The following is a 22,082-nucleotide window of genomic DNA, read 5'->3' as shown; positions in this document are numbered from 1 at the left end:
GAGTATTGATCCACTCAGACACGACTGAGGTCTGAAGAACTGAAGCTGCAACAGGTAAAAAAAACAAACAGGTAACAAACAACAACCAGTCTGAACGACCTGCTCACGACATCAGCAGGTGAGACCATACGTAGGTACAGACCATGCAGACGACTGAGGCGGGTCAGGACGTCCTCTTCAATGACAGAGACAAACCTCATGAGGACAAGAACCTCTAGGTAAGAAGCCAAGTTAGTGACTTACAGATGGAGAGGAAGAGGAGACGCTCAGTGCATCATGGGAAGTGTCAGCCTGGAGCAGCGTACCCAGAGGCTGAGCGACCTGAAGTCAACATCACGAATCGACAGCGCCGACGTCCCGACGCTGCGTTCACTGAACCACAGACCTACAGCTTCACTGGCCGTGGACGAACACGAGCTCTGACCGACGCCGCTCACAGGTGACCGACCTTAACTTCCTGAAAGGTGGGACGTCTCTGGAGCCGTCACACACCACAAACCCAAACGTCACTCAAAGCTTCAGACCTTTATTGTATTTCGGTTTACATCAAAGCTTTAACAGAACCTGTTTCAGTTTCAACTTGAGTGGTGACGTCACCTGTGCTCAGTCCCAGGTGAGACGACAGGAACACTTTGTTGTTATTGGTTGATGGAGGTCAGAGGATGTTTTTGGCCCTGAACATTTTGTCCTCTGTCTCTCTCCTCCATCTTGTCCATCTTCCTCCTCTTGGATGCCGACGTTCCCACCAGATCCAGAAACTGCCTCAGCCTCTTCCTCATCTCCGTCACCTTGGACTCGCCGGCGTTCACTTCCTGTCTCTCTGGCGTCCGCTCTGACTTCTTGGACTCACCGGCGTCCACTTCCTGTCTCTCTGGCGTCCGCTCTGACTCCTTGGACTTGCCGGCGTCCACTTCCTGTCTCTCTGGCGTCCGCTCTGACTCCTTGGACTCACCGGCGTCCACTTCCTGTCTCTCTGGCGTCCGCTCTGACTCCTTGGACTCACCGGCGTCCACTTCCTGTCTCTCTGGCGTCCGCTCTGACCCGTCGTCTCCCTCGGTGCTGCTGCTGCTCGGCGCTGAGTGAAGCTCTGGACTGAAGGTTTCCATCAACCTGCTCTGAAAAGTCTCCTGCAGTTTGTTCAGAACGCCGTCGTCCTGGAAACACAAGAGAAAAGGCGGAGCGACACATCAGAGAGCCAATCAGCACGTGGACTTTGAGCGTCGTGGTGACGAAGGCCAAGACCGTTTGAAGGTAACAGGGGAAATTCACTTTAAAATATTAAACAGAAATCTAAGTATTCTCTGAAATGCAGGAAAAGCTTCATCACAGGAAGTTACAGAAAGACGAATCACATGACATAAAGATGGCTGACATGGAGGGGGAGGAGGGGGAGGAGAAGGAGAAGGAGAAGGAGAAGGAGAAGAAGGAGGAGGAGGAGGAGAAGAAGAAGGAGGAGAAGGAGAAGGAAGAGGAGGAGGAGGAGGAGAAGGAGAAGAAGGACGAGTCCAAACATTGAATAAAATCAATCAATCAATCAATCAAAGGGACAGTTTGTACCTGTGAAGCGTCTCTGAAGACACTCGAGACGTCGGACAGAAACTCTGCAGCTGTTTGATACGAAGGAGATCGACGGCGAGTCAGACGCTCCGACATCAAGTTCAGACGCGCCGCAACGAAGCCAGCCTGTAAACAACAACATCATCATCATCATCGTCGTCGTCGTCATCGTCATCATCATCATCATCATCGTCGTCGTCATCGTCATCATCATCATCATCATCGTCGTCGTTGTCACTGTTGTCGCCGTCGTCATCATCATCATCATCATCATCGTCGTCGTCATCGTCATCGTCGTCATCATCATCATCATCATTGGTGTCATTGTCATCGTCATCATCGTCATCATCAACATCATCGTCATCATCAACATCGTCATCGTCGTCATCATCATAGTCATCATTATCATCATCATCTTCATAGTCATCGTCGTCATCATCATCATCATCAGTGTCATCATCATCATCGTCATAGTCATCATCGTTGTCACTGTTGTCGCTGTCGTCGTCGTCATCATCATCATCGTCGTCATCATCATTGTCATCATCATCGTCATCATCATCGTCATCGTCGTCATCATCATCGTCATCATCATCGTCATCATCGTCGTCGTCGTCATAATGCGTTCAGATCATTCGAAGGAAAAGCAGCAAATCAAAATATGAGAAGCTCAAACTTCAGATGATTGGACAGCAGAGATCAATGAAACATCATCATTGATCTCCTGTCAGCTGATCAGCAGACTGATCGCTCAGCTGTGAGTCACCGTGGATGAACTGACCTCCGACAGACGACCGCAGGCGTCGACCTTCAGGTGCAGCAGCAGACTCTCACACCTCTGAAACACACACAACACACAACAGTTCCACACACAGGTCGCACAAACGGCTTCCAGCCGCCGCCCGAACACCAGACGCTGCCGCCGGTCCACGTCCAAACAGTCCTCAGTGAACCTGAAGGCGGCGTGAACCCGGATCCAGCAGGAGGACCAGCGGCGTGTCCTGGTCAGCGTGCGTGCGTGCGCGTGGGTCGGTGTGTGTGTGCGTGCGTGTGTGTGCGTGCGTGCGTGTGTGTGTTTGTGCATGTGTCAGTGTGTGCGTGCATGCGTGTGTGTGTGTCTGTGTGTGTGCGTGTGTGTGTGTGTGTCAGTGTGTGTGTGTGTGTGTGTCAGTGTGTGTGTGTGTGTGTGTGTGTGTGTGTGTGTGTGTGTGTGTGTGTGTGTGTGTGTGCGTGTGTGTGTGTGTGGACTCTGACCCTCTGGTCCAGCAGACTCAAACAGGGACTCTGAGGTCGTTGTGGTCTTTCAGAGCTGTAGGGGTCTGAGGGGTCTGACAGGTCTTGACACAGTGAACAGGTCCACTCCAACCTGGAAGACAAAGACAGGGACAGACAGGGTTCACCGACAGCTTAGAAAAGAGACGTCTGGGTCTCACCTCGACTGAGACGCCAAAACCTTCAATGAGGCAACAATCGGTTTTCAGAGAAACGGTCGCTTAGATCTGAACCCAGAAGAACCTAGACTGGGACCTCATGTCATCTGGACTGGCTGCTGTCCCTGCTGTCCTCCGTGACTGATGATAAACTGACTGGAGGACAAGCGTCCATCAGCGCTGGTCTCTTTTCAGGATCAGATCTCTCACCATGAAGGATTTGTCAGCCAATGACGTTACAGACACCTCATTTCAGCCGTGACCGGAGAGGAGGCGGACTGACGGATCCAGATCCAGAGACAGGAACCAGAAGGTTCCTGCTTTAGACCGCCGGCCTGCTTTAGACCGCCGGCCTGCTTTAGACCGCCGGCCTGTTTAAGACCGCCGTGTGTTGTGTGAAGCGGTCTGCAGCCGGTCTCGTTCCTGGTGAGTGAAGGCGTCTGAGCTTCTCGCTGTCACGGCGGTCTGAGCTTCAGCGTCGCAGCTTTAACTTCCTGCTCCTTGAACAGAAGCTTCAGTCACTCGTTCTCGTACCTGATGCACCAGCTGGTTTCCAAAGAGGCCGGAGCTGATTGGACGTCACGCTCGCATCCTGATAATAAACATGTTATATGCTGGTTTCTGTCTCTTTCATTGATCTAAGCTTCTGCTGAGCAGGAAGTGACCCGTGTCAGACGAACGCACCCTGACGGCCCCTGCACATGATCAGCGGTGAAAACGCTTTGCGCCGGCTGACCGGAATTACTTGAACTTTGACCTCATTTGCCGCTGACCTTTCAAAGCGCAACCAATGAGATAACAGCTCTGTGTGATGTAACCAAAAGCGACACATACAAACAGAGGAGGGAGAGAAATGGAGGAAAAACTTCTTCTGTGTGTTTCTGAGTTCCCTGAACTATCAAATACAACTTTAAACACATATCACGATCTCGGCAGGGAGAGTCTTGCATGGCGAAATGTCAGTAGTCAGATCGGGCTCCAGGTTTGTGAAGAGGCAGCGTTTACGAACTACCGTTAAGCTAAATACAATGCTAACGTTAGCTTGTTGATGACGTATACCTGAGCTCCGCCGCCTCCGCTCAGCGCCTCTCCCTACCTGGCGGTGAGCGAAGAGCAAGCCTGTGAATATTCTCATCCATCCAGGTCATTGTTAGCTTCAGGGCATTCAATCGATCGCAACTGGACTTTGTCAGTTTGTCTTGGAAGACGTTTCGTCTCATCCGAGCAGGCTGCATCAGGAGGACAGCTCTCGTCCAATGAAATGCTGTTAGGTTCAAGTATTTATCCTCTGAGTGAGGCCAACCCCCAAACCAAGGATGGTATCACTCTGTTGTGAGGCAGACGACCCCCCATTAAGGCGCAATGTGCATATTCTGGACAAAGACAGATGGTTTGAAAGAGGAGTGGGAGAAGCCATCTATGTCAAGGTTGAAAGCCGTCTCTGAACGGGGGGGGGGGTCTGAGACACCACCTATCTCCCACATACAGTGCCGTCCTTTCATCTCTGCCAAAGAGATTCAAAACTCAGCCTCTGAAAATAAACAAAGCCGTCCACACATGGCTCTAGGAGCCCCCCAATGACAAGAGTGGGACTCTAACGAGGCTGTCGCTGACACCCGAGGGTCGCACCCTGCCCGCCTTACTGGGCACTGGCCTTAAACACGTCTTGAGTATTGATTCTTACCAGACGTCAGGTCCGACGGGGGGAAGGTGGCAGTCTCTGTGGAACCCTCGACCGCAGGACGAGCAGATGATGGACCCGTAGGCTGATCCGCAGGCGGAGCACCAAACCACCTGCAGAGTCACGGGAGACTCCGGCGACGACGGCGGCTCCATGTTGTCGTCCTTGACATCATCAGCGAGGGACTAGAACAAACCAGAGAGGAACAGAGCTCTTTCACACGGATGACGTCACACGGCGGCGTTTCACGCGCTTCAGCGAGCTCCGTGTCCGCGGCGGCTCACGAGAGGCCGATTTACGCCAGCTCAATAATGGAGGTTAGCGCTTTCAGTTCTGCCCGGACATGACAGCCAAACGCCAGGACGTGCCACGAAAATGGTCACGTGACCTCAGGACTATCGAAATAAAGGACTTCAGTCTAATCATTGGCTAGTTTACGTGACAGCCTGCAGCTCTGTAAGAACACACAGGAAGTTATAGGCTGGTTTTACCGCGAGATCAGGTCGACTTCCGGTTGGAACGCCATCAAGATGGCCGCATAGCGAGAGAGCTCCCGATTGAACCAGACTAATTAGAGAAATTCCCCCAGAGAGAGGGGGCTAAAGGTTACACCACCCCCCTGAGCAATTCACGCCATCCGGAGACAGACAGGACAGAAAGACGGGGCGCAGCAACAACTAGCAGCTAGCAAGTGTGAGCTAGCCATCAGCCAGGCGGAGGAAGAAGAGCTGATTTTACAAGAACTAAGAGGGTTTCACCAAAAGAGTGAAGAACAATTAGAGACAATAAAAGAAGAAAGTGTGAAGGTGAACACCAGGCTGGACGAGGCGGAAGGGCAGAGGCAGCCATCTACGGGGGGCCGGAGGGATCCGAGAAGGAATCAGCAACGATGGTTTCATCCGAGGAAAATTTACTCTGCGAGCGTCTCGAGCTAAAAGCAGAGACGCCCGCTCTGCAGACTGAAAGAGCTCAGCCTCATTGTCATCAGGGCGTTCTGGGACGGTCCGATGTCTCACACAGGTGTCTCTGCAGCTGCTTCTGTGTGCTGAACTCTGCTCGTCTCATATGGTCTCACGGTCTGACGAGGCCTTCAAGCATGTTTTCTCTTATAACTCATGTTTGTGTGTTTTACCATAACTACTTAACCTTAATCTTTATTGAACACCATCAAGAAGATTTTTCCTGAACAGCTGAACACAGCTGAATTTTGATTTTTGGTCCTATGTGGCTTGAAACTTCAGTTTTAACTATCCACCACAGATCGTTAGGACCGCAGCCGCCACGCTCAGTTTTTAAGGTTCACAACCAAAGAGATGTTACTCCGCAGGGCGTGGCAGGGGAAGGGGTTCACCTGGCAGGAAAACCATAGAAACCTGGATCATGACTGTCCACCCCCAATCCTCAAAAAACCAAGACAATATACAGACAGCCGCAGGACAATTAAGTTCCCTGCCAGGCTACGCGAGGCACGAAGATGGAACCGAAACCTATGATGCTACAGAGGAGGCGACGCAGTGACAAACATCAGCCCGCTGTCACTCATGGAGCAGGTACAGCGGCTGTCCTGGAGGAGCCGAGCGGGACACGAGCCTTCAGGAGGACACCGCCCACACCTGCGGGACCAACAGCATCAAGGACGGAGAGTCCATTAGTGGTGGAGATCCACCACTAATTACACCATCAGTGGAGTCAGAACACACCGGAACTCAGAGGTCTGCTGCTGAACGTCTCCGTCCATCTGAACGTCAGGATACTTCAGCACCGTCGGCTGAGCTGCTGCGATCGTCGCTTTGAGAGCCCATTCAGGTAAAAGTCACCTGAAAGTGTGAATTCTGGTCGAGGAGCAGCAGGAAAACGACCAGCAGCCAAACAAAAAACCAGGCCATACACAATGACATCATAATTACACTCGTGTCCCTGAATCTAGTGCCCCAGTGCATGCTGGGAGGCTGAGCTACACACGTCAGACAGCTGCGATCACACGGTCAGCATCATGCTAACTGACGGCAGCATGTTAGCCTGGATTACTTCAGCAGATTATGAGCACAGGTAGCTACCTACCTGAGCGTCCTCACTCATCTCTTCCATGCAAATCTCATCTTCATCGTCACCGGGGACGAGACGGAAGCCCGGGAGGGGACATCCGGGGCGGGGTGGAGACACGGGCAGTCTGAGCAGAGACACTCTGGGCTGCCATTGGCTCTGGCTGTAGTCTGGGTGTCCAGTCAGTGAGCTCGGTTCTCCGGCGTCTCTGTTTGACACCTCAGGTGCAGATGCTTTACTTGCAGGTACGGTGTCTTCAAACACGGTGGACGTTGGTTCTTTGTCTGCAGGTTTTCGCCGCCTTGCTGTGACCCACTTTACCCTGCGACCACAGGCAGAGTCCGCCACCGCCCTCACCACAGGACTCCGTTTCAGAGAGGAGGACTGGGGGCCGGTATCAGAGAAGGGACGTCCGGGGGAGGACACAGGGCCGCTGGTTACAGCCATGCAGCTTCTGTCTTCGAGAGGCTGGGGGTTTGGAAAGTTGTAGGACGGGCTCTGACTGAGCATCATGGGAAACTGAGGCACACAGGACACCTGGTACACAGTCTGACTGCCGGGCAGCAGGACGGCGGTGGGCTGATTCTGATGGGGAGCGGTCAGTCCGTTCAAAACCAACGAGGGCTGGACGAGACCGAGGACCGTGCAGGGCAGAGACAGACCAAAGCTGACCGGCTGCAGGTTGACCGCAGGACAGGTAGAGGTGACAGAGGACAAGGCGGAGGAGGCGGAGGAGGAGGAGGCGCTGACCAGAGAGTCTCTGCTCTGACTGGAGGTTCGTGAGACAGAGAAGGGAATCCACGACGCTTCAAGCACACCTGGAAACAGAAACATCGAGTCAGCAGATCATCACTGCGACAGAAACGTCCTGCAGAAGGACAGACGGCGAGACGCTGCCAACTGCTGTCTGTGAGTCAGAACCAGAATCACAAAGCCTCTGACAGCCAATCAGCGCTGGTTCATGGGTCACATGACTCTGATTGGCCCAGATGGAATCAGCCACGAACATTTTTATTCTTTTATTGTTTTTAAGCGGCAGCATTTTTCCTTCTTCATCTCGTGAAGACGCAACAGCAGCGAGACGCGAGGCAAGAGAGCTTCTGATTGGAGGAGGACTGTTCAGTCACTGAGTAACCATGGCAACATGGCCACTGCCCTCCACGCTGCTTTCTACTGTTTCCTCCTGAACGGAGGAGGTGAAGGCCGAACTGAGCGTTTAAGTCCGGGACGAGGACAACAACATGGACACAAAGAGCTCAAACCACCAAAAACAGCTTCACGTACCAAACTTCAAAATGGTCTCCAGAGACATCCTGTCCGTGACGACCTTCAGCTGAGCCATGGTCCGAGGAGGAGAGAAGCCCTGCTCAGGAAAGTACTTCAGCTGAGACTGAATCTGCAGACGGAGACACGGCGAAGGTCAAACATCAGATCACATGTACACTGTGTACATGTACATGCACAGTGTACATGCACACAGCATGTTGGTGTAGGAGCTGTGGAGGTGTGGACGAGCTCGGTGGAGACACAGTGTGACGTACCTGAGCTCCGTAGGCCAGCAGAGCCGACAGGTCGTTGATGTTCTGGGCTTTTTCTGCCGTCTCAGTGAGCGACCGTTGATTCTGCTGCAGCTGCTTCAGCTCCTCCATCCTCCTCCGAATCTCCTTCAGCTCCAACTCAAACACCGTCTGCTCGAAACAACGAGATTCGAACTGAGCAACAGCTCACACACGAGACTGATCTGAACTTCAGAGCTCATCGTCACTGAGAGGTTCAGCCCTTCATCAGTGTGTGTCTGTGGAACTGACAGGAAGCTTGAATGTTGGGTAACTTTGGAAGGTGAAACTGCGCTTGCTGTTACCATCAGTAACCACAGGTGTCACCAAATCCACCAGGACTGAAATCTGACGGATTCCAACTTCGACTTGTGTTAAATAAACTTTGTTTGTATTTCCTTTGTTTGCTATCGTCTAAGTCAGACCACAACATCCATCCACTGCACGAGTGCTGATGGCACAATCAACCAATGACAGGAGACGACAAACCAATCTTTGCTTCAGTAGAAGAAGAAAACAGGACTCACATCATAAACATTCTCTGACCACATCTGAGACGAGACGACCTTCATCCTCAAATCATTTCATTCAAAAACTGACACCAGGTCAGTATGTTGAAACGTGTTGGATGAGTCGTGTTGGATGAGTCGGGTTGGATGAGTCGGGTTGGATGAGTCGCGTTGGATGAGTCGCGTTGGATGAGTCGTGTTGGATGAGTCGTGTTGGATGAGTCGTGTTGGATGAGTCGTGTTGGATGAGTCGTGTTGGATGAGTTGCGTTGGACGAGTCGTGTTGGATGAGTCGTGTTGGATGAGTCGTGTTGGATGAGTTGCGTTGGACGAGTTGTGTTGGATGAGTCGGGTTGGATGAGTCGTGTTGGATGAGTCGTGTTGGATGAGTTGCGTTGGATGAGTCGCGTTGGATGAGTCGGGTTGGATGAGTCGTGTTGGATGAGTCGTGTTGGATGAGTTGCGTTGGATGAGTCGCGTTGGATGAGTTGCGTTGGATGAGTCGTGTTGGATGAGTCGTGTTGGATGAGTTGCGTTGGATGAGTCGCGTTGGATGAGTCGCGTTGGATGAGTCGCGTTGGATGAGTCGGGTTGGATGAGTCGGGTTGGATGAGTCGTGTTGGATGAGTCGGGTTGGATGAGTCGGGTTGGATGAGTCGTGTTGGATGAGTCGTGTTGGATGAGTGTAGGTTAGTGACACTGACAGAATGTCCAAACAGACTCGTGGAGTGAATCTGAGTTTCTGGACGTCACCTTCGTCTCTTTCAGGATGTTTTCCATCCTCTTCCTCAGACGTTCAATTATGACGTTGTACGACTGCTGCAGCTCCATCTTCATTTGAGACTCGGTCTCAGCAATGTCCTGAATCCTGGAAGACACCAACACAACGATGGCTTTAATTCAGAGGTTAATACAGCAGAGAGACGTCCGTCAACAACATTCAGCCGTTAAAATAAACCAGTTCGGCAGGTGTGGTCGTCCCATGGCAAAGGCCGGCAGGTGGAAAGCTTCACAAACGAGTACAGAGCTCTCTGTGGACGGTGGTCTTCTTCTACATTGTTTCTGTGTTAATGCGGTCGAGGACGATGCACCAAACAAAAGACGTTCTGAAAGCCGACAGCAGCGACTCCAAAGAACCAAAGTCGAGCTGACTGAAGTGAAGAACACGACATGAAGGCCGTGAAGAAGACCACCTGAGACCGAGCGCTGAGGTGGTCTGTCACCCGCAAACCAGCAGAACCACATTCAGAAACAAAGAGCGACGAAAAGCAGTTGAGACGGAACAAATGTGACTTAAATTGGATCCAATGGAACCAGAAATAGAGCTGAGGTGAAAAGGTTCCGCAGAGAAACCGACCAATCAGAGGGCCGGCAGAACGGCAGTCCTTCATGTCCTCTGGAACGTGGTTCTGGGCTCGAGCCGCATCACAGACCATCAGGAAGTCGTTTGTTCCTTCTGTGTGCAGCTTCATCCTGTTTGGTTCTGACTCGAGGTTCTACCGGCTGAAAGCTTCCTGGAGATGTAAAGGTTCTGCTGCTTGAGGTTCCTCCAGCAGAGCAGAGCGAGCTGATGGAGTGACTTTCTGAACCAGCAGCAGATCTTTAGAGCCTCCGTTCTCTGAGGAACTGGAAGCTGGAGGAAAGGTCTGAGAACCGGAGGGACGAGCTCGGTTCTCTGGTTCTGGTTCTCAGTGAGCTGAAGACGTCTTCTTGTCGAGAGCAGACGGAGAACGTTCCGTTCCTGATGAAGATGAGTCTCTGCTTGAGTCTCTTTGAGATGATGAAAAGAAGCTCCTTCATTAAAACAATGAGATGTTCAGATTGTGGTCTGTACCTGGTCTCCATGTCCAGCAGACTCTGCCTCACTGTGTCGCTGTGCGCCCGGAGCGGCTGGACCAAGACCTGCAGCTGCTTCTTCACACTGTCCAACACCTCACTGACAAAGTGATACCTGAGAGGAGGAGGAGGAGCAACACAGGTGAGACCAGAGGAGCTCCACAAGGACAGACAGACAGACAGGCAGAGAGACAGAGAGACAGACAGGCAGAGAGACAGACAGACAGACAGACAGACAGACAGACAGACAGACAGACAGACAGACAGACAGACAGAGGGACAGACAGACAGACGGACAGACAGACAGACAGACAGACAGACAGACAGACAGACAGGCAGACAGGCAGAGAGACAGAGAGACAGACAGGCAGAGAGACATAGAGACAGACAGGCAGAGAGACAGACAGACAGACAGACAGACAGACAGACAGACAGACAGACAGACAGACAGACAGACAGACAGAGAGACAGAGAGACAGACAGAGGGACAGACAGAGGGACAGACAGACGGACAGACAGACAGACAGACAGACAGACAGACAGACAGACAGACAGACAGGCAGGCAGAGAGACAGACAGACAGACAGACAGAGCATTGTACAGGAACACCAACCTTCACCGGGCAGAGACACATGAGACAGAGTGAGAGAGAACACCTGGTCAGTGGGCGTGGCCTGTGCACCTGTGGTTGATGTGAGCCATGAGCTGACAGTCTCTGCAGGTGAGTCGGCTGCAGGTGACGCAGTAGAGTTTGAGCTGCTCAGACGGGTGGAGACTACAGAACTTGATGGGGGGACTGGGAGGAGGAGAGGAGGCGCCTCCTGGAGACAGAAAGTAAAAACTTTATTGATCATGGGGCGATCAGAGCGGCTCTCTGAGGAGGAGGAGGAGGAGGAGGAAGGAGAGAAGAAGAAAAATGGAGGAGCAGAATGTTTGCTGACCGGCCGGCAGCTGGTTGAGGATCCTGTGTGACCTGGTGACGGTCACTCTGCGATGAGCCGACAGACACGCGTCACACAGAGCTTCATCACAGTCCAGACACCAACAGGTGGAGGACGCCTCGTCACAGCTGCCGCACTGGGGGGGGGGGGGGGGGGGGGGGGGCATGAATGAACACATGAATGCAGCAGGAACATGAATCCACAGACAGCAGAGAGGAACACTTTACTCACACACCACGAGTACTTCAAGTACTTTAACAATACTCACATACTTTTACTTCAGCCAGTGTCTGAATGCAGGACTTTTACTCATAGTGGAGTATTTCCAGAGTGTGTATTAGTACTTTAGGAGCTGAATACAGGTGAGATGTTGAGGACACTCTGCTCTTCAACAGGTGCTTCAAAATAAAGTGACTGACGGTCAGACTTTCAAAATAAAGTTCAAAATACAAAAAGAAAAGTTTCTTAATGAAAACACTGATCGGCTGCAGGTCAGACACGTTCCAGAACACTTTAGACGGAGGTGGATGAAGTACTCTGAAGTAAAAGTACGAATATACGCGTCAGAAGTTTCCTGAAGTACTTCATCCAAAAGGAAAAGAATTATCAAACTTTGTTTTGTCCAACTGACAAAAGACAAGGACAAAGGACGTCTCAGCTGAGAGGTCCTTCACACACAGGTGAGACACACCTGCTGTGATCAGTGTGTTTCATTAACACACAGCACAGACCAGCAGGCCTCCGTGTCTCATGTCCGTCCATACGCTCAGAGGACGAAGACGCTCCTCAGAGAGGACCCGGAGCAGGAGCCCCGGAGGTCCTCTGGGGGTCCCCGAACCACAGCTTGTCTTACCTGCTGAGTGTGTCCTGGGCCTGCTGTCGTCGCCATGCTGCTCATGTCCTGGAGGACAGACACAGAGGACATTATTAATGTCCAACACGTACAAACAGAACACACATCAGAGGGATCACCCTCCTCCGCTGCCGCAGGTAACGATCAGGAAAGTCCACGGCTTCCCAATCCGGGCTCCCGACCCCGCCAGAGGTCGCCACAGCTCCGCGGGGGGGCATGGCTTTACGGGCAGAAGAACCGTAACGTTTTCATGTCAACATCCCTCACGCCTGGTAACCTGAACCTAGAGACCTGGTCCGGTCTGCCCCGGGTCCTAAAGCCCGCAGGAGACGTAAATCAGACAAAACTACAGAGTGAAAAAAGGTGAAGATCTGCAGCGTCATCTTCTCTGAAGGAAGGTTCAGCCCGTTTTGAGACAAAGAGAAAAAGACACGAAGAAGACGTTTCCCAAAAACTACGACAGACTTCTGTGCTGGAAAGAACCCGAAGCTTCAAGCTGTCGTGGGATGTGAAGGCCGACAGACACAATCCACGACGGGCCAGAAACAGTCCAGTTCAGCTGCTCAGAAAGAGTCTGCAGGAGTCACAAACGCACGGCGGTAACTGAACGAACGCTCAGCGCTCCGTCTTTCATCTCGAGGTCACCCCCGCCCTCAGGACGTCTTCTCTTTTTTCTGAGCGCCTTCTATTTTTTCACCATTACGTCATCTTTTTATTTTCTTTCTATTCTTCTGAAATTACACCATCAGCCTCTGACTGTCATTGCATACAAAGCATAAAGACATATCACACAATCATAATCTTGAAGTGCACTTTGAGAGTATATTAAAACATAGTAAAGCATATTGAATCATCCTGAACCAGCATTCGTTAAAGCACAGTAAATCACAGCGTTCAGTTCTTTCATGGTTATAACAGATACTCAGACATGGATCGAATACTGTAAGGTTACATAAGGACACACAGGGTTATGTTAGGTCACACACAACACCGGCTGAAACCGGTTAAGACTGGCTAAGACAGCTGCAAAGACACCTGCGAGGCCATGGGAAACCCCAAAGATCCATGATGCAGGCGCCCCGCCCTCGTGATCTCTGCGTCTCTTTATCTTATGTGCTGCTTTTCATTTCAAATTTCTGCTACCATATCCTGCTCTACAACGCTGCTCCTGTTGTCTACCATCGCTTAGAGCGGGGGGGGGGCAGACTCATCCCACAGAGGCCGTGTGGCTGCAGGTTTTTCTTCCAACCAACCAAGAGCTCACAGTTTGACCAATCAGCTGTCTGAAGACTGAGATCAGTTGATGAAATGAGTCAAGTCAGGTGTGCTGCTGCTTGGTTGCCTCTGTGGGATCTGTGGGTCTGCCCCCCCCCCCCCCCGCAGTGCAGTGTTTCACTTCATTCTTCACATACCTGTTAGAAATTATACTACAAAGCCACAAAAACCAACATCCACACTCAGCTGCGCTCAGTTTCCAGAGAAAAATCTTATGAAGGAGTTTAAAATGACGTGCTGTCCACAGGGAGGAGGACAGGCCAGAGACGCACACCTGAAGGACGCTGAGTGCCGCTGGTCTGTGTTCTGTCTTATATTCACACCAGTTTTCATGACCAGTTTCCCTCTATGGTCTGTAACTTCACACCATCATCATCGTCTGGCATCCCTCCGTCAGGACACCTTTTCTTCTTCTCTCGATTCGTCCCAGACTGCTCCGTTACGTCTCGGCCGCCGTCCGTGAAGACGGTCTTCAGCGGTAAATGATGAAGTAACGTTGAAGAACAGACACACACGAGAGGCTTCAGACATGACCACGTGTGCTTCATCAGTAATACTGAGAACACACACACACACACACACACACACACGCGCGCACACAGACTACAGCTCTCGGTTGCCATTGGTTACGGCTTTTTATCAAGTCATCACATATCTGTTACAGTAGGACTTCACTGCAGGTGCTTTCTCATTGGTCCGTCTCGTTCACGAGACTGTGGAGCTGATCAGGTCCAGGTCCAGGTCCAGGACCAGGACCAGGACCAGGACCAGGACCAGGACCAGGCCCAGGACCAGGACCAGGACCAGGACCAGGACCAGGTCCTGTCAACAACAACACGACCAGCCGTCTGACTGAAAAGTGTGGACATGGTGAGGACAGCGGTCTGTCTGTCTGTGTCCTCTAAGAGGACAGATGGACCTCCACCTTCATGTCTCCACCTCTACTCTCCTCGCGGCTGCACGCTGTTTGACAGGTGGGCTGATCAGCTGACAGTAGCACGTGACACACACTTCCTGTCCAGCTGTGGCAACAGCTTTGATAACAGACATCCCCTCATTGAACTGCTCTATCATCAGCGCCTGCGCTGCTCAGACCTGGACACCTGGCCGCGGCAGTGCACGTGAGCTCACCTGTACCTGTGTGTCACTGACACGACGGCAGGAAGCTGCTGCCTTTCTTTGGTCCTCTGGGTCTCCACTGTCAGCTCGTTTCGTCTCGTCCGTTGTTGAATTCAGCGTAACATCCGGGTCCTCCGCTGCCGGAGGAGCCGAAGAAGAACAAAAAGAAAACGAACATGAAAAGCTCCGTCCAAATGTCACCTGCAGACCAAAACCACTTGTACTACTGCTACTGCTACTCCTCTTCTTCTTCTTCTTCTTCTTCTTCTTCTTCTTCTTCTTCTTCTTCTTCTTCTTCTTCTTCTTCTTCTTCTTCTTCTTCTTCTTCTTCTTCTTCTTCTTCTTCTTCTTCTTCTTCCTCTTCTTCTTCTTCTTCTTCTTCTTCTTCTTCCTGGCTCGCTTTGCTGCAGGATGGCTGCACACCGCCCTCTGCTGTACAGGAGTGTAACAGCAGGTCACGCTCTCAGGCTGCGGGTCCACAGAAGTCTGTTTGTTTGAGGTCTCTATGGTGACCGAGAGAAAAGGAGGAAACGCAAAAGGCACTCAGTGTTTGCTTTGTCCGCTCTGGGCTCCTGTAGAGACATGGGGGACTCTGTGGACATAAAGACTTGTCTTCATTTTCAGCTGGTTCTCCACTTATTGTCTTTTACTGGTTTCTGTTTTTAATTTTCCTTTAATTGTATTTTATTTTTATTTTTCTATTCTCTTCTACTCTCTTTCTTTCTTTCTTTCTTTCTTTCTTTCTTTCTTTCTTTCTTTGAAATGTGTGATTTTAATGTATTTTTATGCTTCTGTAAAGCACTTTGAATTGCCTAGTGTATGAATTGTGCTATACAAATAAATTTGCCTTGCCTTGATGACCAGAGAACGATGAAGATTATATCACATCCTGCCAGCAGATCCCCTAAAATCCTTAAAAAGTACAAGTACTAATACCACAGTGTACAAGTACAAGTGAAATCAGTACTTGTGTTACAAGTAAAAGTTTCTGTGTTGAAAACATTTTACTTCAGGTTAAAGAGGAAAAAGTACTTGAAGTACTGCAAATCAAAGTACTGCGTGCAGTAAAGTGTCCCCTGTGTCTGTCGTCCTCTTGTCTCCTGCGTTCATGGATTTTACTGTTGAACACACTTTGATCCGTTCATTCTGTGGAAAGACAAAGAGAAGCTAAATACGGAGCTGCTGAGAGGACCAGAGAGTGGAAGAGACGTCAGAGACAGAGGGGACGGACGGCGTCCAAACAGCTCCAACGAGATGAACAAGAGGAAATGAAGAAATTAGTTCAAACACAGACTGAAGTCACTGCATTTTATTAGTACAAAATAGATTTGATCATGTTGTGTGAAGCATGCAGTCGTGACGTCAACTTTACTTTTTGCTCGTCTGAAATTCTAGAAAATCTCAGTTTAAGTAACTGAAGCTGTAACGTCTGCGTATGGAGGACCAAAGCCGACCAGGACGGCAGGAAAGCGTCCGGTCACTTCCTGTCTACGCTTAACTTCAAACTTTTTCTGCACTAAAACTGTCTTTGTTGATGTCCTTGCACATTTTCTGAATTCATTAATTATATATTCATGTTTGTCCTCATTTCCTTTTTAGCACTTTACTGACTTATTCCTGTTCTAATTTTCAGTTTCATGCTCAGACGTTTAACGTCGCTGACATATTTCTCAGTGTATGACAGGATTCATTCACAGTCATTCATTCACAGTCATTCATTCACATTCATTCATTCATTCATTCATTTCTGTTTTCTGATTGGTCACATTTGGTCCTCTGTACGTTCAGACTGCAGCAGGTTCTTGAAACTCGGCTGTAACATTAAAAATCCTCCAATAGTCGCTTAAACTCTTCTTCTGTTGTTCCTGTGCGTGTTCTGTCGGACTCTCGGCCTGCAGCGCCCCCTGTGGTCGGCACAGAAAAAGCAGACAGGTGGCGTGTGGTGGCTGCAGGCTCAGGTGTGTCGCTCGCTCGCTCGCTCGCTCAGGTGGCCTCAGGTGTGCGGCGGCCTCACTGCAGCAGGCAGCCACACCTGACGCTCTTCTCTTTGTGGGCGGTGCCGAACAGCTGGACGGCCTGTTTGTTGATCAGAGCCCAGAAGTTCTCGAAGGAGATGTTGTGACCGCTCTGAACGCCCATCTGCTGCAGAACCTGACCCAGACCGGCTTCATTCTCCACGGTCTGCAAACAGGAAACAGGAAGTGAGCGTGACGGACAGTGTTTGCTGTTTGAAGCCGCTCTCTAAACTACGACCCAGAGCCGAGTTCTTTTCTGACCATCGGCGTGAAATAAGCAGCAGAACTGAGGCGCACAGAGACTGAGGTGTGTTGTGATTGGACGATGGTCTGTACCTTGGCGAATCCAGGCAGCTGGTTGGAGATCATGGTCTGGAACTGGGTGGTGTTCATGGTCGGCCCGTCATCTGCAGCTTTATGAAACTCAGTGACCAACGTGTTGATGGCCAGCTCCAAATCTGAGTACTGAGGGAGCAGCAGAGCACCGGGAGTCATTATGATCAGTAATCAATGACAAACAATCCGTCAGAAACTTTTACTACAACTCCTGTGACTTCATCATTTAGACTTTCCAGACATTTCGATTTCATTTCCACGAAACTTTAAGAGACAAAAAGTTGACGAGGAGAGAAAATCCATCACACACTTCAGAGAGCTTAAAGTTCATCATCAATCTGCAGCATCAACAGTCGGCCGCAGTGCAAAAATACTCCAAAATAATACATAATATACTAAAAGCACCAGTGACAGTGAAAGTGCTCATTGTGCTCATTCATGCGCGTCATTGCATCGACGGCTGGAAGCCGTTTTCAGCTTCAGCCCAACAAAGGAAACGAAGGAATCTCAGGAATTTCTCACAGCGATCAACATCTACAGCGTGAAAGCTCGTATCTCCGCTCAGGGCGACACGGACACAGAGGACAGGAGACGCTGGCAGAGCTGAAGACCAAGAGGACAGGAGACGTCTCACCCTGCAGCCTCCCGTCTCCCCCGCGTCTGACTGAGATTGACTACAATTCCCAGAATGCTCTTCAGCAGCAGCTCAGACTGTGTGCTGTTTTCGAAGTAGTACTCGTGTTTGGTATTTGTGCTCAAAGGACCTGTGGTGGAAGAAGTACTCAGATCTTTTACTAAGTGATATAACGCCGCAGCGTCTTCCTTTCAGTCTGTTTTAAAGCACGTTCAAAGCCAGAGCACTCAGCCGCTTCCAGCTGTTATCACATCACTCAGGAATGGCTGCTCTTGTTATTTTAGGGTGGGACTCGACGCTGAGCGACTCATTATGTCAACAGAGGATCTTTGACTGTTTCACTAAACCACACAGTCTGTCAGCCAATCAGAGTCAGCGGCGATAAGCAGTTTGATTTGCTTTTATTTGACATGTACACTTAAAGTAGTGAGTACAGGTACAGGTGTACACTCGGTACGTTAAACATCATTCACAGGTGTCACAAACAGTCACCAAACCAGCTGATTGTTACTTCTGGAAGCTGATTTATAAAAATAAATATATACAACTTCGTTAGCATGTTAGCATTATAAATAAAGCGTTAGCTGTGTGAAATCAGCTTTGTGTTAAGGCCTTGAATATAGTAGCAGTGTGTTTAGAGCGTTAGCCATGACGTTAGCTCCAGGTGTTAAGTGTTGTAAATAAAGTGTTAGCAGTGTGTTTAGAGCGTTAGCCATGGAATTAGTTCCAATGTGTTGTTAGCAATGTAAATAACATGTTAGCAGTGTGTTAGCTGTGCTAACAGTGAGTGTTAACAGCATGACTTGAATGCAGCCTGTCAGTCGCTGACTTCACATCACGTTTGACTCCGTTTGCCAAAGACTGGAAACTGACGTGTCACCATCAGGACATTTGGCACAGTTATGGTCTCAATACCAGAGTCCTGCGTCGGGGCCCCAGAATAAACAGGAATAAGCAGGGAGCACCGTCAAATGAAGTGTCCCACATGTCCTCCCTGCGCTCATCAGCTGAAATGTGAACTTTGACAAAATCAGGGAGTTTCTCTTTAAATACTGAAACGATGACAACAACGACGGGGCCCCTGGCGTCTGAGGGGCCCCGAGCAGCTGCCTGGTGTTTTCCTGTGCCTCGGGCTGTTAGACAGAGAGTTTGAACAGTTAAACGGCTGAATGAGATCAGACTAAGCTGCTCTCTGAGGACAGAGGGCGGCGGCCGCAGAGCTGAAACCTGCCTGATCTCAGACCAGCAGCTGATCCAGCTTCTGGTTTCAGCAGGGCTCAAACCGAACCTCAGACCTTCACTGACACTCTGCACATCACAGTGAGGAAGAGAGTCTAAGTCAGCCGAGCGAGTGAAGGCCAACAGCAGCAGGAAACGCCGTGGCCGTCTCTGAACGCACAGTCAGACGCTGACCGTGACCTGAGGAGGAGGAGGAGGAGGAGGAGGAGGAGGAGGAGGAGGAGGAGGAGGAGGAGGGGATTCATCCATAAACACTGAGTGCATGGAGGAAAGAGAGGAAGACCTCCTGACTTCAGCTCAGCCACAGAGCGGCTCACGTTTCTCAAGCTGAGGAGAAAGAATGTGAGTTTGGCCACTGAGGAGGCGTTCAAGGTCCCCAATCACTCATACGTATTGATGATCTGCTGAGCCCATCGTCTCTGCCTTTACATTCCCGCTTTGTCTTTACCAATCAGCTCTCTGGATTTAGAGGACACGGGCTGTGTAATTAGCACCAAATTCTATTTTTTTCTAGTTTAACTGCAATGAAACAGCATGCAGTGTTTGTCAGTTATCGACTAGGAGGGACGTAACTGAAGTCCTGAAGTACCAGCCTGAACTTAACTTGAATATTTCCATGCCATGGTGCTTCATGGTACTTCATGTACTTCATGGTACTTCATGGTACTTCATACTTCTACTCCACTGCGCGTCAAAGGGAAATATTACATTTTTATTTGTTTGTTTATTTTGCAGATTATTAAGACAAAACATAAAGCAGAAATAACTTCTGATGACATCACCCTGCACTGTGTGAAGTCATTAAAATGAACTCCACCAGCTGCAACATGAGGTGATGAACACATGAATGCATCAATCATTACAGCTGTGAGTACTTTTACTACTGGTACTTTAATAATACTTTGATGCTCATACAAGAGTTTGAAAGCAGGACTATATGTAGGTGTGTGTGTGTGTGTGTGTGTGTGTGTGTGTGTGTGTGTGTACACACAGTCTATATTTACAAAGCACAACTGTACTTTTCAAACAGAGATGGACTCTGTGTGAATCATCGATAAACAGGAAGTGATCAGCTGATCTGTGACACAAACTGACCTGAGAACAGCTCAGAGTCAGTATCTTTAACGTTCTTCCTCATCAGCTTCATTGATTTCTGTAAATATCTCTGATTGTGGATCTGATGCAGCGACACGTTTCACAGGCTGAAAGATGTGGAACGCTCCAGAAACACCTGTTTGGATCGTTCCACAGGTAAACAGGTGAGAGGACCATGATTGGGTCTGAAAGGCTCAGTCGATCATAGAGGATGGAGCGAGTTCACCACTTTGTGAACACATGAAGAATGAAGGAGATGAACACATGAAGCTGCTGTCAGTGAACAGTTTGATTATTGATGATCGATTCTGGCTTACTGATGTTTCACAGAGTCGTCGATGATAAAAATGAGATCCTGTTAATCGTCACAACTTTACGTTTTGTTTAACATGAAAGGCGAGCGGCGACTGCAGCTGTGTTTAACAGAGGGTACCTGAACGCAGCCTGCTGCAGACGCTCGAGGTGCCTCAGAGAGAATCTCACTTTGCTTCATCGGCAGACGAAACGCACACACTGATCGATTAGTGGTGATGATGGCGGTCACAGATCGATAGTTTTTTCTAAACTTTCATTTTCTCCACTTTCATTTAAAACAACAAATAACAACAAATAAAACGAATAAAACAAAAACCTGATCGATGCGACTCATCGCCTCAATAAGTCATCGATCAGTCACGCTCTTACCTTGGTCGCCATCTGTGCAGGTGTGGTCGCCAAAAATCCTCGAGAACACACCGAGACCGAGAGACACCGAGAGACACCGAGGACAGACTGACGAGGGACAACACACTGTTTCCTGCTGAGAGGCAGAGAGTCCTCCCACTCTACACACACACACACACACACACACACACACACACACACACACACACACACTCTCTCTCTCTCTCTCTCTCTCTCTCTCTCACACACACACACACACTCTCTCTCTCTCTCTCTCTCTCTCTCTCTCTGTCTCACACACACACACACACACACACTGTGCGCAGAGTCTCAGTGTGTTGCTGTTTGTTTTGTTGTCATCTTTCTTTCTTTCTTTCTTTGTGTGTGTGTGTGTGTGTGTGTGTGTGTGTGTGTGTGTGTGTGTGTGTGTGTGTGTGTGTGTGTGTGTGTGTGTGTGTGTTTTACAGGTCGTGTGAACTTTCTTTGTGTGTCGCTGTTATCAGACACACCCGGACTCCTAACAAGCACACACACATTGGAACTGGGAGGTGACCAGTGTGACCAGTGTGCTGCTGGACACCAGCAGCGGTGGAGGACAGGTCCAGTGTGGACAGTCAGACACAAACAGCTGTGGAAGACATGCTGCGTTCAGAAACCTTCACAGTCACACTGTGTCTGTACTGCTGCAAAGTAACTGAGTACGTTTACTCAGGTGTTGTGTTTAAGTACACACGTGAGGAACTGGTATGCTGGCTGGGTTTTTCAGTTCAGAACTGGAGTCAGAGGCGTCTTCCAGTCTCGGTCCCGGAGTCAAAAACTCTCTCTGGCTTTAAGAGTCGCTTTGAAACTTTGCTCTTCGATGCTCAGTGAGGGCCGGCTCAGGCTCGCTTTGGACCGGCCTGTTGTGATGCTGCTGTAGGATTCCCATGATGCACTGAGCTCCTCCTCTTCCTCTTCCTCTTCATCTGGACTCATTCGTGTCCATGAATTCATGTTACTGCAGTGGCTTCTTCCTCAGAGTCTTTGAGCTTTGCTGTTTTGCAGGCTCACATGGATCCTGGCTGCACCTTCTATATTTCTATTAGTATTATTTACATATTCTATTAGCAATACCATAGCATTTAGCAGACCTGGTTAGCATTGTTGGTAATACTGTAGAGTTTAGTAGACATGACTGGCATTGTTAGCAATACTGCTAACTGAGCTGTTATGTGCAAGGCACAAACAGCTTCATATTTAGCAGCACTAGCTAGCTTGTTAGCAGTACTGTAGCATGTAGCAGACATGGCTAGCATCGTAG

General features: G+C 49.8%; 2 protein-coding genes across 4 annotated transcripts; both read right to left on the bottom strand.

Annotated features, from left to right (window-relative positions):
• Positions 1 to 510: 510 nt before the first annotated feature.
• On the bottom strand, positions 511 to 15,115 carry trim33l (tripartite motif containing 33, like). 2 transcript variants are annotated; one of them, XM_070967424.1, is made up of 14 exons: positions 14,813 to 15,115; positions 12,407 to 12,454; positions 11,554 to 11,689; positions 11,295 to 11,433; positions 10,611 to 10,727; positions 9,530 to 9,644; positions 8,253 to 8,399; positions 7,996 to 8,107; positions 6,730 to 7,529; positions 4,672 to 4,853; positions 2,812 to 2,923; positions 2,339 to 2,395; positions 1,558 to 1,683; positions 511 to 1,154 (listed from the first exon to the last, which is right to left on the bottom strand). In XM_070967424.1, exons 2-14 carry the CDS (start codon positions 12,449 to 12,451, stop codon positions 639 to 641), a joined length of 2,604 nt encoding a protein of 867 aa, XP_070823525.1. In that variant the 5' UTR covers positions 12,452 to 12,454; positions 14,813 to 15,115; the 3' UTR covers positions 511 to 638. The 2 variants fall into 2 exon arrangements, with proteins under 2 accessions (XP_070823525.1, XP_070823524.1); XM_070967423.1 differs by lacking the exon at positions 14,813 to 15,115 and having other exon boundaries at positions 512 to 1,154; positions 12,407 to 12,493.
• Positions 15,116 to 16,096: 981 nt separating this feature from the next.
• Positions 16,097 to 20,899, bottom strand: s100v1 (S100 calcium binding protein V1). 2 transcript variants are annotated; one of them, XM_070967070.1, is made up of 3 exons: positions 20,804 to 20,899; positions 17,152 to 17,280; positions 16,097 to 16,981 (listed from the first exon to the last, which is right to left on the bottom strand). In XM_070967070.1, exons 1-3 carry the CDS (start codon positions 20,813 to 20,815, stop codon positions 16,811 to 16,813), a joined length of 312 nt encoding a protein of 103 aa, XP_070823171.1. In that variant the 5' UTR covers positions 20,816 to 20,899; the 3' UTR covers positions 16,097 to 16,810. The 2 variants fall into 2 exon arrangements, with proteins under 2 accessions (XP_070823171.1, XP_070823170.1); XM_070967069.1 differs by lacking the exon at positions 20,804 to 20,899 and having other exon boundaries at positions 16,782 to 16,981; positions 17,152 to 17,339.
• Positions 20,900 to 22,082: the final 1,183 nt, after the last annotated feature.

The sequence above is a fragment of the Chaetodon trifascialis genome, chromosome 7, assembly GCF_039877785.1.
Source record: "Chaetodon trifascialis isolate fChaTrf1 chromosome 7, fChaTrf1.hap1, whole genome shotgun sequence".
Taxonomy (NCBI): domain Eukaryota; kingdom Metazoa; phylum Chordata; class Actinopteri; order Chaetodontiformes; family Chaetodontidae; genus Chaetodon; species Chaetodon trifascialis.
The sequence above is the reverse complement of the archived record's forward strand: the minus strand, read 5'-3'. Positions and strand labels throughout refer to the sequence as shown.